Source organism: Aedes albopictus, chromosome 2, assembly GCF_035046485.1.
Source record: "Aedes albopictus strain Foshan chromosome 2, AalbF5, whole genome shotgun sequence".
Classification (NCBI taxonomy): Eukaryota; Metazoa; Arthropoda; class Insecta; order Diptera; family Culicidae; genus Aedes; species Aedes albopictus.
In genome coordinates, this window is record NC_085137.1 from 241084980 (window position 1) to 241101696 (window position 16717).

The following is a 16717-nucleotide window of genomic DNA, read 5'->3' on the forward strand; positions in this document are numbered from 1 at the left end:
CGAAGCCGAAAAACTTGCCCTGGCATATGAATTTATATATATGTTTCGACAGTTGAATAGCGTTGAAGTCAATCAAATTCGACAATAGTCAAAGATTATTTTGAAACTTCAAATGCGCTTTTCTTGCGTTTTTCTATTGTATCATGTGACTCCGAGAGCAGTTTAGCGCTGTTCAGATTATTTCATATTCTGAATCTGCATGCGAAACTGAGCAAAGATCCAAATTTTCATGATATTTGGTAACTGGGAACCTATTTTTTTACTGAGTGTCACATCTTATTAAAATTACAATAAAAACTGTCCTGTCTCAAAATTCCATCACTTGGACCACTTTTTGACATTTTCTGTTAGATGTGCTAGAGAATCATTCATTGTTACATCGAACTCTTATATATTATATTCACTGAAATTCTGGAACTGATGGATCTCCAACAGAAGACTATGGAAAACATAAAATTCGTAAATTAGCGAAGGTGTGAGTTTTGGCTGGTAATTTGATGGAATTCCTGACGAATTAAAAGCAGAACTTTCAATCAATTTAGTAATTGTTTATTTGAATTTATTGCTGTGGAAATTTGTGCGGATATCCAAATATTGTCATGGGGGATTTTATGGGCCGAATTGCCTGAAACTTGGGCATATAACTTAGCTTAGTTGGGAAGGATTTGAGGCCAACTCTGAGACCAACAGATTTAAAAAAAACCATGACGAAGAGATCAAAACTGCCGAAAATACGTAAGTTACCATATTTAAAGAAATTTAAGATTATCTCAAGCCATCTATGAGAACTGAATCTTCATAGTTAACTCGTTTAAATTCCAGTTTCATCGTTCGGGGTGACATTGTACCTAGGGGGTAACATTGGTCCATCGATCCCACGGATTCAATATAAGTCCGAGAATTCGACGGTGGACGCAAACTATTTTAGAACTAGCTGACCCGACGTGGCTAGCCACGTTAGCTAGAAATAGATTGTTTTTAAAATTCCAGTTACACATCTTCAATGAAACTGTTTTCGAGAACATTCCAGAATCTCTCTAAAGAATGCTTCTGTCTTGAACGTTTAGTAATCTCCAGAAAGTTCTCAAAATTTAATGAATTCTGATTTTCCAGAACTTTTCAGACGGTCCATTTGACATTTTTTTTTCTTGAACGTTGACAAACTCCCCGAACATAATCGGCATTAAAAAAATTGTTCCAGAAAATTCCAGAAGGTTAGTTTTCTTATTCTTTCTGAAACATTCTGTAACTTCTAGAAAGTACCTGGAAGTTTACTGTTCCAGAATATTCTAGAGATTTTTTCTGTTTTTATTTGGAATGTTCAGTAGCTTCCAGAAATTTCTCAAATATTTTATGAATTTGGTTGTTCCAGAACCTTCTTAAAGGATATTTTTCTTTCTTTCTGGAACGTTCACAAACTCTCAGACACTTTTCGTAAATTGAAAAAAGTTTGCAGAAGGTCTTTGTCTTGTTTTTGTCCAGTAACTTCTCGAAAGTTCTAAGAATTTTGATTATCTGAACATTTTCGTAGATTCTTATTCTTCTTTCTGAAACATTCAGTAATCTCTATAAAGGTCTCGAAATTTTATGAACTTTGGTGTTCCAGAACATTTTAGAAGGCCCTTTACTTCTTTCTTGGACTTTCATTAACTTCCAGAAAGTTCTTGAAATTAAGAATGAAAAGTGTACAGAACATTCCAGAAGGTTCTTCTCCTTTCTCTGTTTGAAACGTTTAGTAACGCGCAGAAAGTTTTCGATATTTGAGGAAGTATGATATCCAGAATATCTCAGATGGTTGTTTTACTTTTGTAACGTTTAGTATCTTTCAGGAGGTTTCTGGAAATTTTATGGATTTTTATGTTCCAGAACATTCTAGATGGTTCTTTTTTGCTTCCTTGCTCGTTCCCTAACGTCCATAACCTTTTCCCAATATAATAAAGTTGCATGCTCTAGAACATTCTAGAAGTTTCTTTTCTAAAACGTTTAACAACTTAGAAGTTGTTATTAGAAGACGAAGTTCTCAGTTAATAACTGAGCTCATAGACAGAGAAGCAAGCTTTGTCCCAGTTGGGTCGTTACGCCAAAAAAAGATGTTCCATAATGCTGCAGAAGGTTCTTCTTCTTCTTCTTCTTTCTGAAGCATCCAGAAACTTCAAGGAGATTCTCGAAAATTTAAGAAGTTCCATATTTTAGAACATTCCAGAACGTTATTTATTTTCTGGATCTTTCGGAAAGTTCTTAGAATTTTTAGAATATTGATGTACCAGAACATTCCAGAAGGTTCTTCTTATTATTTCTGGAAAGTCAAAAAATATCCAGAATGTTCTCGTTCCTTTTAGAAATATGATACAACTATGGTGAAACATTTCAACGAAACATTTCAAAGCGTGACGGAAGGACAGACAACTCTGGGATTTTATATATATGATTATGTATTCTAGTAGCACACAATATGCAATCTCGTAGTATTCTGAACGTGCGGAATAGTGGCCCAATGACACCCCGCACGACGGTATTTTAAATTGAACAACTTAAAAAAATAGAGATTTTCCAATTAAATCCAAGTGTTTCCTTGGAGTCCACTTCAATTATTCTTATGATATTCTGTAAACAGTCCCTGAAGATTTGTTACGGCAACCCTCAAATTTGTTTAAAATTCATACGATTACCGACAGTTCTACCTCTCACTGTTTTTTTTGCAAAAGCTCCAAAGACAAAGTCCAAAGTCGATAGCTCAAAGAAGCATCAGTTTCTCTGGACCAAATAAATTTTAGTCTTTCGCCCTTTTTCGACCTTTTGTCTCATAGCCTAGTTTTCTGGAGAAATTCCAGTATTTGCGGCTGTTTTTTTATATTCAAAATATCTTCAATAGCCTGACTAGAAACATTTACTAAAAATTTCACCCAGGCATTCCTCAAAAAGTTATTCGCAATGTTTAGGCTCCTGGTGTATTTATCTCACAAATGATATCCGCAGCACTATTTTTTTGGCTTTAAAGATTTTTAGAAAATCTTCAAAACTACATTCATTTTCAATGTTTTTAACCACACGCAGAAAAATGAGGCTTGTTTAAAACAATAAAACGCATGGTTGATTTTTAAACTACGCATATACTTATTGCAAAGTTTTATTTCTTTGTTCTTACTTAGTGTCAAAACAACCAATTCCCATAATTCCATATAACGTTAAAATCTTCATTTGTTTCAACAAAATGGGGAACATAAACATGGCCCGGAAGCATTCATACATCTTTAAAATTCTTGCCCCAACATCGCCACAACGAAGAAACTGTAGCAAATCCATCACTCCAACTTCCAAGTGGAGTTTTGGCCGTGATGGATAACGCGCAGGTACTCAAGACCGCATCCACAAAAAGTTGGTCGGTTTCGATTTTTTTACCTTTTTTATTCGTGTTCGCTTCCATTCGCTTGTCGAGTGTCTAAAATTAGATTTCCGAGCTGCCGTCACCAACACAATCACTTCCCGGCTTTGTTAGTGGCAAAAGTGCAGTCGTTTAAAACAATCTGTTATTTTATGTTGAAACTACCAAATTTCTGTTTGTTCTAAAAAACTGTCAAAAATTTCAGCAAATGAAAATATTTATATTATCAAACAATGGAGCGGTTAAGTTTAAACTAGAAATCAGTTTGTCGCTATAGCAAACTGGAGAATCGGTTGATTTGAACTTGAATTTATTGATGTTTACAATTTATTTTTCTGCGTGCCTGTTAACGGACCTGAAGACGAATCTACCTTGTCAGCTCCGCAAACATTTTTTTTATTTTTCTATTTGTTCATATGTAGCCATTGATCAAACGCAATTCTAAATTGCGCAGGTGGCGCTTTTCTGAAACAGTGAATTACGAACCCCATACTGAATTACTAATGATACGAATGGAAGAAAAGTGAAATAATTGCGTTTTCTCATAACTTTCATGCAATGCATTGACCAGAAATATATTATTTTTGCTTTTAAAGTTGAAAATTTTGCGTTACCTAACCTCACATTTGATCGCCAATACAAGAGTTAAAAAAACAAAAAAATAATATAACTAATTTTTACAGTAATTTCGACAGATTTTTTACAAGAAATTTTTTATTTGTACAGGTTGTTCTGTAAAAAATACCTTTTTCTTGGCTAGTGAACATCACATGTGACGTTACTGCGAAATTTCCATCATGAAACAACTCAGCATCCTGTCAGCCGTGAATCGCAAGTCAGTCCCATCTGCATTTTGGACAAAATTGAGTTAATGGCAGTTTTCGATGTTTCTTCGGATGATCTTTCAGCTGTGCGAATAAAAGTATATAGTTTGTTCAGTAAAATCGAAAAACAACCGCAAGTCAGATAGTCCCATAATGAAAAGTAATCGTAAGTCAGTCTCATTACGAACTCATGTACCCTGCAATACAAAATCAAACACTGTTTAAACCAGTTTTATATTTTTCGCAGTTACATTTCCACGTTTGAAACAATTTGTGAAAGTTTCATAATGATCGCAGAAGTTTTCAGCTTCTGGCGATTTTTTTTTGAAATTTCCCATACAAATCGAGTTTTAAAACTTCAGAGTCCATTTTCTAAATGCCTACACGGTGTGCCAAAAACCGTTATTAACAAATAAAAATGTCCACCCAAGTGGTACCCGGCATTCGAAAGATATACTATTCTAGTATCTCCTCTGAAAATTTGAAAATCTTTCATCGAGGGAAACTAAAGTTTTTGTGATTTGAAGATTTTGAGCCATTTCTCTAGGATTTTCTTATATGAGTAAATATGCACGCACGGTGTGCCTGATAGCACTATTAACAAATAAAAATGTACTCCAAACTCACACCCGGTGTTCAGAAGCTATACTATTCTAATATCTCCTCCGAAAATTTGAAATTGTTTTATCGAGGGAAACCAAAGTTTCTACTGTTTGAAGATTTTCCTCTATTTTCATAGAATAAGTCCATATATGGTAATATTGTCATAGGATGTTTCATTGGCTCTTCAAATCATAAACAAAATCATATTAATAAGTTTCACAAACACCATTCCAAAGATACAACATTCAAACAACTTCTCTGAAAATTTGACAACATTTCATTGAAACACTCGCAAATTACAGTGGTTTGAAAATATCGTATCATGTCTTGATAAAGTGTAATGAAAATGTAGTAACTTCATAGAATATTATTTCAATTTCTCATGTTAATCAGGGGCCGTTCATAAACCATGTAGACTTTTTGGGGGGAGGAGGGGTCTGGCCAAAGTCTACGCTCCATACAAATTTCAAAATTTTTGTATGGACAAAAGTCTACGAGGGGGGAGGGGCAGGTCTGAGATTGCCAAATTTTGGTCTACGTGGTTTATGAACAGCCCCTCATTCCTCGCAATGAATATATATTTTGTAACTCATCTAAAACTTTTATTATATATCACATTTTTTGCGATACTATTACAAAACTCAGTAAGTGTTTTTAAAGTGTTTATAGATAAAGCGGTAGTATGCATATCTGCAATGAAATTGAAAGCTTAAAATTGTTGTTACTGATGATCATTCAAATGTAAAATTTCTAAATTCACGGAAGACACGTTAGTAACATGACGTATAAAAGCTGGGTAGTAAAACGATAAGCATTTAGGTTTACTTTGAAAGCTTCAATATCTTAAACATTATACCAACGATTGACAAAGCTTCCTAGGAATACCAAAACATTGGGCTGTTAATTCAGTTGAACTCTCGTTTCACCATGAAACGTTTTCAAATTCACCGTCAAGATACCAATATAGTTATAGCGTGCTTAAAAACAAAAAAAAACGGTGCCAAACACTTAGGAAGTTTATGTAATCAACGCTCACGGCGTGCCACATTTTTATTTGTATTCGAGTAGCAGGTAGAACTATGAAATATGTAACTACGGTAATTGACATCTCTCTCAATTAAATGTTGCCAAATGTGGAGCGGACCTGGTGTGATGGTTAGAACACTTGACTATCACGCCGAAGACCTGGGATCGAATCCTACTCCCGACAAATTCACAAAATTTGAGTTCTTTCTTGAAGGGAAGTAAAGCGTGGGTCCCGAGATGAACTAGCCTAGGGCTAAAAATCTCGTTAATACAGATAAAACAAAATGTTGCCAAATTTTCAGAGAAGTTGCTTGAATATTTATTGTACTTTTGGAATTTGTGAAACTCATGACGCCGTTCAACACTAGTTCACGTCATGTGATGAGAAAAAAAATAATAGGGGTTTGCGACCATAGAAACTCTAATGCGTATATCAGTTGACCACCCCAAGTTCTCAATTCAAACTTCGGTCTTTAACTGTGAAGTCCAATATTTTTTCGAAAATTCTTTCACTACGACACTTCTAGGGTTTCAAAACCCTGTTCTTTTTTTCTCATCTCATAATACGATTTTTTTTAAATTTTGTTTAGCAGTGTTATTATTTGTTTAAGATATGAAGACCACCGTATGCTAATATTCCCATATATGAGCTAATTCTATGAAAATATAGGGAAATCTTCAAACAGCAAAAGCTTTGGTTTCCCTCTATAAAACATTTTCAAATTTTCGGAGGAGATACTAGAATAGTATATCTTTCGAACGCCGGGTGTGAGTTTGGAGTACATTTTTGTTTGTTAATAGTGGTATCAGGCACACCGTGCGTGCATATTTACTCATATAAGAAAATCCTATAGAAATGGCTCAAAATCTTCAAATCACAAAAATTTTAGTTTCCCTCGATAAAAGATTTTCAAATTTTCAGAGGAGATACTAGAATAGTATATCTTTCGAATGCCGGGTGCCACTTGGGTGGACATTTTTATTTGTTAATAACGGTTTTTGGCACACCGTGCGCCTACTTTTTACATATGGGACTGACTTGCGATTCACGGCAGCAGTGTTCTGCAAAATCACGATTCTCCAAGTTGTCCCCATCATTTTGAAAACCAGTATATGTATGTAACACATCTCCCCAACTCCGACCAGGCCAGGCGGCGGCGACCGTCCGACGACCTCGATCGATGCTATCTTCTCCCTACCACAACTGGCTGAAACCTCCAACCAGCCAGCCAGCCGAGTTGAGGTTTGTTGGCCGTGGAAAACGTGTAACATGTAGGTAGATTGTAGCGTGTCGTCGTCATTTCCCCACTGCACTGCCAGAACAACGGTGTGCAACAGCACGGAAGTTTCTAGCTCTAGCTACACACGCCCGGTTCAAGTTTGCATGGGAAAAGTCCTACATTTCCTCTGCGTGACTGTTCTATTAGGTCGTCGTGTTGATCGCACGAAAGAAAGATGTCCCCCATACGTGGGGGTATCGACAGCTATCCCAGGGTCTGCTGCTGCTGGGCGGCACCGTTGGCGTTGCGTCGATGAGGAATCGAACCTTTCGCCGGCGACCATGCATGCAACAGATGCATGCCCAAATGAACGGTCGGTCGGTCGGTCCGCAAGGCAGCGGTCACTGGAATTGTCGGTTTCGAGCGAGTTATCATTATTTTAGATCATTCCGTCGATTTTTGCATAATGACCAGCTGTTGTTGTTGGCATTGCGCTACCGTGGCTGCTGTTGCAGAGAGCACCACTGTTATTGTGATTTCTCCGCATCCACGTGAGCGATAGAGATGCTATTGAACAGTGGTTCACAAGCGTATAATTTCAGCATGCCAGATCAACAGTTTATATTTCCTTACATTTTTACACAAGAACGTGTAGAAAAAAGTAAGATCTTCGCACAAGAATGAGTTCGAATCACGATCAGATCAGGAACTTCTCTGCCAAACGGTAAGGAGCAAAGGGTACAACTAATCCAAATCTACAAAGGGTAGAAACTAATCCAATCGTCCAATCATATCGGTACAAGGATTGGAAACCGGCTCGTGCGCAGAACAGGCGGCAAGGGAAGGGTTTTTTTCTATTTTCATCAAAAGGCGGAGGGGCGCCTAGTATATGGAACATCAGTAATGAGAGGAGTTTATCATCCAAAACCCCTCCCTCGTTCCAGGAGTTTCTTCTGGGATTCTCAGGGAGTGCTCGATGAGATTCTTTCAGGGGTTTATTAAGGATTCCTTCAGAAGTTCTTTTTGGTGGTTTTTCAGGAGTTTCTTCTGAGCTTCGTCAAGAGGCTCCTTCTGGGATTCCTTTAAGAGCTCTTGCGAGGAAGTTTACCCGGGATTCTCCCAGAGAGTTTCTTAAGGAACACAGTTTGAGATTACTGCAGGAGTTACCAGATTCTTTCACAACTCTTTCTCTACGAATAAATGTTGAGGTTCCTTTAGGATTTTTTAAGGATTACCCCAGCAATTTTTCCTGAGATTCCTCCAGGAAATTTTTCCGCGGTTTCTCCACAAATTTATCCTAGGATATCTCTAGGATTTCCTTCTGCAATTCCTCATGGAGCTCCATCTGAGATTTTTTTTTTGGGTTCCTTCGGAAATTTCCTCTGGGATCCCTTCTGCAATGTTTAAAAGATTCTATCTGAGATTCTTCTAGAACTTCCTTCCAGAAATCCTTCAAACATTCCTTCTGGGACTTCAAGAGCTTTATTCCGGGATTTCCCAATAAATTTCGGAAATCCTGCAGGAATTCCATCCGAGAAACTCCCAGTGGTTTCTTTTGGAATTTCATTAGAAGTTTTGTTGGACTTTCTGAAAATATTCCAGAAATTTCACCCAGGACCCCTGGGGGGGGGATTGCTTCCGGAATTCTTTCCTTCAGAAACTCTGTCAGGATTTACTAAAAGAACCCTGACGGAAACTTCTGTCAGTATTCCTTCAAAATCTTCTCCGGGATTCATCCAGGAACTACTTCCAGGATTTTTTCATGATTCTTCTGGGAATTCCTGCAGAGATCCCTCCGAGAATTTCTTCTGGGCTTCTGTTAGGAATTGCTTCAGGAATTTCTTCCGGAAGGGATTTTAAAGGCGTTTCTGGAACTTGCAGAGGATTTTAGGATTATTTTAATGTATAACCAACATTTTACACCAAGTGGATACATTCATGTCTTCTTTGATTTAATATGCAACAAATAATACAATTTAGACATTTAGGTAATTTTCAGCAATTCATAAATGTGTCTGTCTTGTTTTCTCGATCGTTTATTTAATTTTTCAACCCCAGCGTCAAGACCATTAAAAGCTGGATCTGGGCCGGAATCCGAATCGCTATACTCACTAGGGGTGCTCACTTTCATGGGGTTTCAATGGTTTCCAAGGATTTTCCAGGAGGTTACATGGACGCTCCAGGGGTGTTCTTGTGGTTTTCCGGAGCGTTCCAGGAGTTTTCAAGAGGTCACCGGGGTGTTCCAAGCAATAAGCAAAACTCACAGTTTTATGGCTACTTTTATGAAAACCATTGATAAAATGTTTTATAGTTTTATAAGATATCCATAAAGCTGGATTGTAAAAGTAAACAAAACTCTCCGAAATGTAAACCTTTTGGCATTCATTATTACCACAATAAAACTGTTCAAACTGCCAACGGATGGCGATACTTTCTATTAGTAACGACATCTGTTGGTGGAAAAGCAGAAACTGCGACACTGCTAGTTTTATTGTGGCCATCATAAAAGTAAACTTGTTTTCGTTTTATTTTCGCTAATTATGGTCGTCGTCATATTCAAGAATTAGCTGACGTGAATGGAAAATAGTTAATTTTGCTCAAATAAGCCATGAATTGATAGTTTGTTGCCATTTCCATAACATGCTCACATAAATAAACTCTCTCAGCTGAGTTTTCTTGTGATTCGAGAGTATTTTACTAAATTAACCAATTGGTTTATTTCATTCCAAGATGATAATATTCACCAATTTCGAAGCGCATTAATTTTATGTTTCTGCAACCCCAATATTCACAGTAAAATTGAATGCGCATAAGCCTATCAACACAATAACTACCAAAATATTACTTTGAAATTCTACTCACGAATGATGCATCCTCCTGAACTTTACGTGCCATTGAAGAAGCTTCTTTGCATCTTGAGCTGTCATAGTTTTTTTTTTTTTTTTGAAAACAAAAACAACAACAATCATCATCATAACCTCGAGAATGGAAAAAAAATCAACTAGGTTTTAAAACAGTTTTATTGCTACTCTTAATGTGGTTTGCGAAACCTCTCCGAGAGTGGTCCACTTAGCCGGAAGATGCTCTTAAAGCGGTTATCAAGAGGATTTGATGTATAAATCAGTTTTATTGCAAGTTATATAAAATTGGTCATGAAGATCTTTTATAGAGCCGAACAAAACTTAAAATGTTACTTGGGAATTGACTGACTTCTGATCATTCAATTGACAATTTGAGCAGACGTTGACCACTTTTTGTGTCCAGCTGACCATTTGAGTGACAATTTATTCAAATGACAAGGAATAGCTTATCATTTGGGTAGAGACGAACCAGCCAAGGGCTGAAAGTCCTTCAATAAAGACAAATCAATCAATCAATTATCATTTGAAAAAGCTTGAAATGCGTCTAGAAGCAAACATTACTGAGAGGATTCATTGGTTACTATACAAATATGTGTGAAGAATTAGCAATAAGTTAAAATTCACAAATACAAAGAAATTAAAAAAAAAAAAAAAAAAAAAAAAAAATTACTATACAAATAAATGAGATGAATTTTTGCAACACTGGTTCAGGGCGTTTCAAGAATGTTTCAGGGAATCCCAAAGAGTTTCAGGAGGGTCAAGAGCGTCCCAAAGGGTCTCAAATGCATTTAGAAGAATTCCAGGGGTGTTCTAGGGGACTAGGGAGTGTAAGAGGCGTTCCAGAGGGGATTTCAGAAGGGTTCAGACAGTTTCAGGGACGTTCCGTAGATGTTCTAAAATTCCGTTTTACGCATAATTGCCAATGTTCTATGGGAATTCCTACCTAGGCGTTTTAGGGGATTTCAGGGGGTCCCCTCGGTTCAACGAAAATCCCTTCGGAAACCACCTAAAATTCTTTGAAAAGCCTTGATACGCCTCTGATACATATTTGAAGCCTCGGAAACCATGAACTTCACAAGAAACATAAAAAATAAATGTTTTATATATTTACAATAAATTCATTAAAATTTCAACTACGAGGGTAAACCCTTTGGAGCCGAAGGGGTCAATATGACCCCGATGATGAAACCGTGCATAAGAAACGTGTTCAAGGCCAGCTAAATTGCGTTAGCGAAGACAAAACACTCCGGCTCCAAAAGGTTAAGGAAGTGTTCAGCATTTGGGTTCCCGGCTTCAGTTACATTTTTTTTTTTAATTTCTCTTAGAAAATGGAATTAAAGAAAATTCAAATTTAATGGGAAGTGTAAGAGATGATTGGAACTAGACGATCACTAGATATTTTTCCAGTACCGTAGAATATCGTAAAATTTCTTTTATGTTTATTTTGATTTCTAACTTGGCATTATCAAGGTGGTCACAATATTTCTAAAACTACTACAAAACCAACATCTCAGCTGAGTGTATAACAGTAAAAATTGTGAAGCAACTCCAGCCAGCCAGCCTGCGTGGTCACGGAACTTGGCGATACCTACTAGAGGCAGGCAGCAGGTCGCCCCGTCTTGACGACGACGACGAGCAAAACCGCGAGGAAAAACAAGCGAAAGGAACGGGAAAAATTGCGCGCCATTTTCGTTTTGCTACGCTACGCTACGCCATCACCATCATCATCGTCATCGGTTTCCATCGAGCCGCAAGCCCCCGAAGAAGCTCCGGATCTCAGACCGATCTAGGGGAACAAAGCCCAAAATGCCAAGATGGGGTAAAATGGCCCAACTCATAAAATCATTCCTGAATGAAACTTGATCATTACTATCGGTGAATGGTGTCAAGATATGTTTGCATCGAGCATTCTTCTATTAGCTAGGCCACGAAACCCACGAAAAATCTTTTGATTTCCCAATGAAAATTAGCAACTTCCGGTTTTGTGTGCTTGCAATTAAGGTTTTCTGGCGATTTTATTACCAGCCAAGTGTTTCCAACGAGATTGAGGCACGCATGGAGGAGACGCATGGTTGTTGTTGTCTACGCTTTCCATGTTAGGGGTCAATCAAACATTACGATCGGCGTTTTGCGGGGAAGGGGGTATCACTCCATTTATTGAGTATACGAAAAAAGCGGGACAGAGGGGGGAAAAGGAGTCGGAAATGCCCGAAAACTGATGGACGTAATTTTTGAATGTTTTCATGAAGTGGCATTTTACCCCATGGCAGATGGTCTTTTTGCACCACTTCCGTTTTACGAATCAGTTTTTAAAGTCACTAAAAATCGATGAAAATCCAATAATTTAGTGAATATTTTTGCTGAAGTATCGAGCAAATATTGTCTAGTTGCTGTTACCACTTTGAAAGCCTATCAAATGAGGCTAATTATCATTGAAAACGATGAAAGTTTGAAAAATGGCATTTTACCCCACTTGACCCTACCTACCTTGTGGTTTACCATAATCATCAGTTGAGCTTGTGGCGATATTTGGACGTTTTTTTTGTGCGGGAACAGCTCCCACATGGTAGAAGAGAGTTAATTCGAGCGTAAAGAAGGCTGTTTTTTTCTTGAATTCTCCATAAGCCAGGTTCTCTTCTTCCGCCTCGCGGAAGCATGTGTTCCGACCGGGGGAAAAACGGCGATCGCAAATATTGACCATTATTGACCATTGGTGGTGCACTTGGTGCGCCTCAAGATTCATACATACATTGCGTACATACACACCGATCCATAACTAATGTTTGTTTTCTATTTTCTTTCTCTTTGCAGCAAAAATGAAAATATTTTTGCCATTAGTGGTGTGGATAGTGCTGTTATTTCGGACGGTAAGTAAACAGATGGATTATACCCCCGCAACAGCAGCAGTTACTGACATTGTACCCATGCTGACGCTGAGGAGCGAGCGGTTCCAAGACGCAAGCACGTGTTTGATGGATGTATAATTGTTTTTTAAAGCGATGTGCATTTCATTCAAGTTGATACATTATCTTCCTCTCGGGAGCGCGGTTTTAAATTGATGGAGAATCAAACAGAAGCCGTAACATGAGTTTCGCTGATTGCACGCATTTGATATTGGAGCACTTTTTTGCGATAGAGAACCATTTGCAATTATCTTCATTATTGTTTGTGGAGTTTCGGTACTTTTCAGGTAAAGTGTAGAAAAGTTTCACCTGCCGCAGGAATTTGAAACGCCATAAGGGTTCTCCATTTTCTCGTAACAACCCAAACTAAAACTTGAAGTCCAATTTGTTCTGGAGAGGCTTTGAAAACCATCATTAAACCTGAATGGTTTGAGTTTGGTTTTATGATGGTTATGTAGAAATCTTCGATGTATGAGCTTTTCTGTATTATAGAGATTTTTAGAGGTTGATACAGACAGGATACAGAGTACAGAAAAATACAGATTTCATGATCATGATACAGATTTTTCCTCCACATATTTTTTCCTCATACATTCACGCAAGACGAAAAATAAAGCGACAAAAATATTAAGAGTACAAACCCATTTAACTATTCATATTTTTCACATTTGACCTCAATTTTCAATCGTTCCATTGAAGAAAAATTTTTCTTTCGAATTGAATTTAATAAAAAAAAAATATTACGGAACACAAAACGTCCTAGATATGCAATAAGCAGACGTTAAGGGCGGGCTTCTTTGTGTTTTTATGACGTTGAAATCTTAATCTTGTAAAATATAACTTTTCAACCTTCGCCCAAAATTAAGTTTTTCAGCAAGTTTTCAAAGATTATGTTGGTATATGAAAAAATCGGATAAACTATATCTTTGCTGATTTTTTTATGTGTGTTGCTGTTTACTTGACAATTTGCAAGACTCACGAATTTCCAGTGAAATATTAAGTTGTAAGGAAAATTTAAGCTTGAAGTGAAATAAAAGTTGAAAACTTTGCTAAGCAAAATACCTGGTTTCTTTATGCTTTTCATTCTTATATGTAGAATGAAAATAATAAGAAAACTTACGAATAATGTTTTCGTTGAAAATTGAAAATAATGACTATTTATTTAAATAATAATATCGAATCGAACCTGAGAAGAAATAGCCAGTACACACTCTTTCAAACAACTGAGTTACTAACTATAAAATTGTGTTAAAGATTAAAAATCGATAGAACTTTTGGAAACTACAGAGTACGAAAACAACTTGCAAAAATGTGATGCATGTGAATGTAGCAAAAGGAACAAGTCATATTTGATGGAAATTTTTGAACATTCTCAACGTTACCTTGCAGATGAAAAGAAAAGATTTGCGAACGCGAATTGAATTCAGGTCCTTTGGGTGTGAATATCACGCTCTAACAATTTTGGCCATCTTAGCCTGTTGAAGCACAGAGAAGGCGGCATGGGAGGTTTTTTTTTTCTAATTTCGGTAAAAGACGGAGAGGCGCCTAGCATATGGAACACCGGTAATGGGAAGGATTTTTTTTTAAAGAAATTCTTGTAGAGATTCCTTGAGAAATTTCTAAAGATCATTCTTGAGATATTCCTATATCAATTTCTCCAGGAATTCTTTTGAATAAATTTCTATGGGTTCCTTCTTAAACTCCAGAAAGAAAAACTTAACACACTCTTTTTGGAGATTTGTTTAAAAAATTATCGAAAAATTTCTTGTCGACGGATAACTCCATTAATATCCCCACGGATTCTTTGAGAAATTCATTCAGAAATATTTCCAAAGAATTTCTACGGAAATTCCTTAAGAAATACCTGAAGAATTTATTTCTGGGATCTTTGCAAATGTTTTGTAATGCGTTCCACCAAGAATTTCCCGAAATGTTTCTCCAGGTATTTCCCCAGGAAGTTCAAAAAACTTCTTCTAGGATGTAAAAAAAGAAACTCGGGTTAAGTACTGTTCCTTTCAATTCCACTAGGAATTTGCATCCCTTGACTTGATTAGACTGGACTTGACTGGATTCGAGTCAAATACGAGATACCGAAGACGACCTAACAGTTGAGGTCGAAATACGCATCTGTCAAAGAATGCAAATTCTTAGTGGAATTAAAAGGAACAGTACTTATTCCGATTTTCTTTTTAAATACCACTAACTTTACTTCCTCTAACTCTTTCTTCCAGAATTTCCTGCTTAAATTTCTTCAGAAATTCGTATGTGAAGATATGTTTATCCCCAGAGATTTCTTCAAAATTACGAAGTTACTTCATGGAGTTTTCCTGAAAAAATAAAAATTCTGATATTCTTTAAGTAAATTATTCACAAATCCTAAAGGGATTTGTTCGAAAACTCATCCCAGGGTTCTCCAAGATTTTTTTGGAAAATTCGTTCAGTGATTCCTGCAGAAACTCCTTCATGTTTTTTTTTGAAAAAATGAAAAAAAAAACTTGTTAAACTTCTGGAGTAACTCTATCAATGAAGGAATTCTTGAGATATTTCTGAAGTGAATCCTGGAAAATCCGTGGGGGAATTTCTAGAGCAATCTCTTAAACAATGCAGACATTGCTGACAAAGGTATTTGTGGATTTTTTAAGAAATCTTTCCTTGAATTTTTAAAGATTCCCTGGAGGATTTCTAAAGAGATCCTTGGAAGAACTGCTGGAGGTACTTCTGAAAGATTCATCGAAAAAAAAAATCTCGTGCAGTTTATGAAGAGATTACTTGGAAGAGTTCGTTGGAAAACCAATAAAGAAATTAAAAAAAAACGGAGAACCCTCTACAAACATTCTTTGAAACATTTCTGGAAAAAAATCTTTGGAAAATGCTTATTAGTTGAAGTTCTGCAGCTACTGTTGTGAGAATCTTTTGGAAAAAAAAGAAAAAAAATCCTGAAGAAAGGTCTGAACAAATCCAAAGCAGTGCCTGGAGCAATACCTCAAGAAACTATTGGATCAACTCCTGTAGGAACTTTCCAGAAAAATCATTTGAGAATTTCTAGAGGAATTTCCAAAAAAAACTGAAAAAATGGAGTAATTCTTTAGGTAGAAATATAAGCAATAGTTCCTGGAATGGTTCTTGAAGTTTATTTTTTATAATCTTTCTATTTTTGTGTATTTTAAATTATGCAAGTTCTTCATACAAACTGATCGTTTCTGAATTTCTGATAGAATCTCTGAATGCTTGTTAAAGAAAAATATATCCTGGAATTGCATCTTTTCAAGATACGTGACAAGAAATTCTTGGAGAAACCCCTGGAGAAATTCATTGATAAATTTTCGGAGACATGCTATAGAAAAACTCCTAAGAAATTTGGAATAATTTCTCCAAAAATATTGGAATAAATATATTAAGAAATACAAACATAACTTATGTAGCAATCTCTGAAGGAATTTTCTCTTTAATCCTTTAAAGAATCCCAAGGGGATTTTCAAAAGGAATTTCTGCGGAAACCCGTGAACCAGATTTAGGATATTTTTTGAAAAACTCCCAGGAAAGTCCCAGGGAAAATTCCTGGAAGAATCCCTGGAGAAATTTTCACAAAAATTCGGCGACGTAAAAGTTCAGAATTATTAAGAATATACATATTTATTTTACTATGCAAAATCATAACGTTGTGCTATTTAAACCATTTAGTGAAAACTTACTGCAAATAGAAATGTTAGTGCAAAAGTTGGAACACAAAAATTTACATTTGCAACATATAGATTTCTAACGGGGTCTGGCTGGATTTACGAAAACTCGTGTTTTTTGGCTTTCAGTCACAGTTTCAAAATACAGACAAATACAGATTTTCCAAAACCCTGATACAGATTTTTAGAAAATCATTTGGCATCCCTGTAAACTGAAAGCA

The 16717-nt window shown here is 36.4% G+C and overlaps 1 protein-coding gene across 1 annotated transcript in view; it reads right to left on the reverse strand.

Moving 5' to 3' along the window:
* Positions 1-7319: 7319 nt before the first annotated feature.
* LOC134286415 (uncharacterized) overlaps positions 7320-16717 on the reverse strand; it is a 13058-nt gene continuing 3660 nt past the window's right edge. Inside the window, exon 2 of the mRNA XM_062848025.1 lies at positions 7320-7459. Coding sequence (XP_062704009.1) covers positions 7320-7459 — 140 coding nt within the window. The remainder of the gene's footprint in view (positions 7460-16717) is intronic.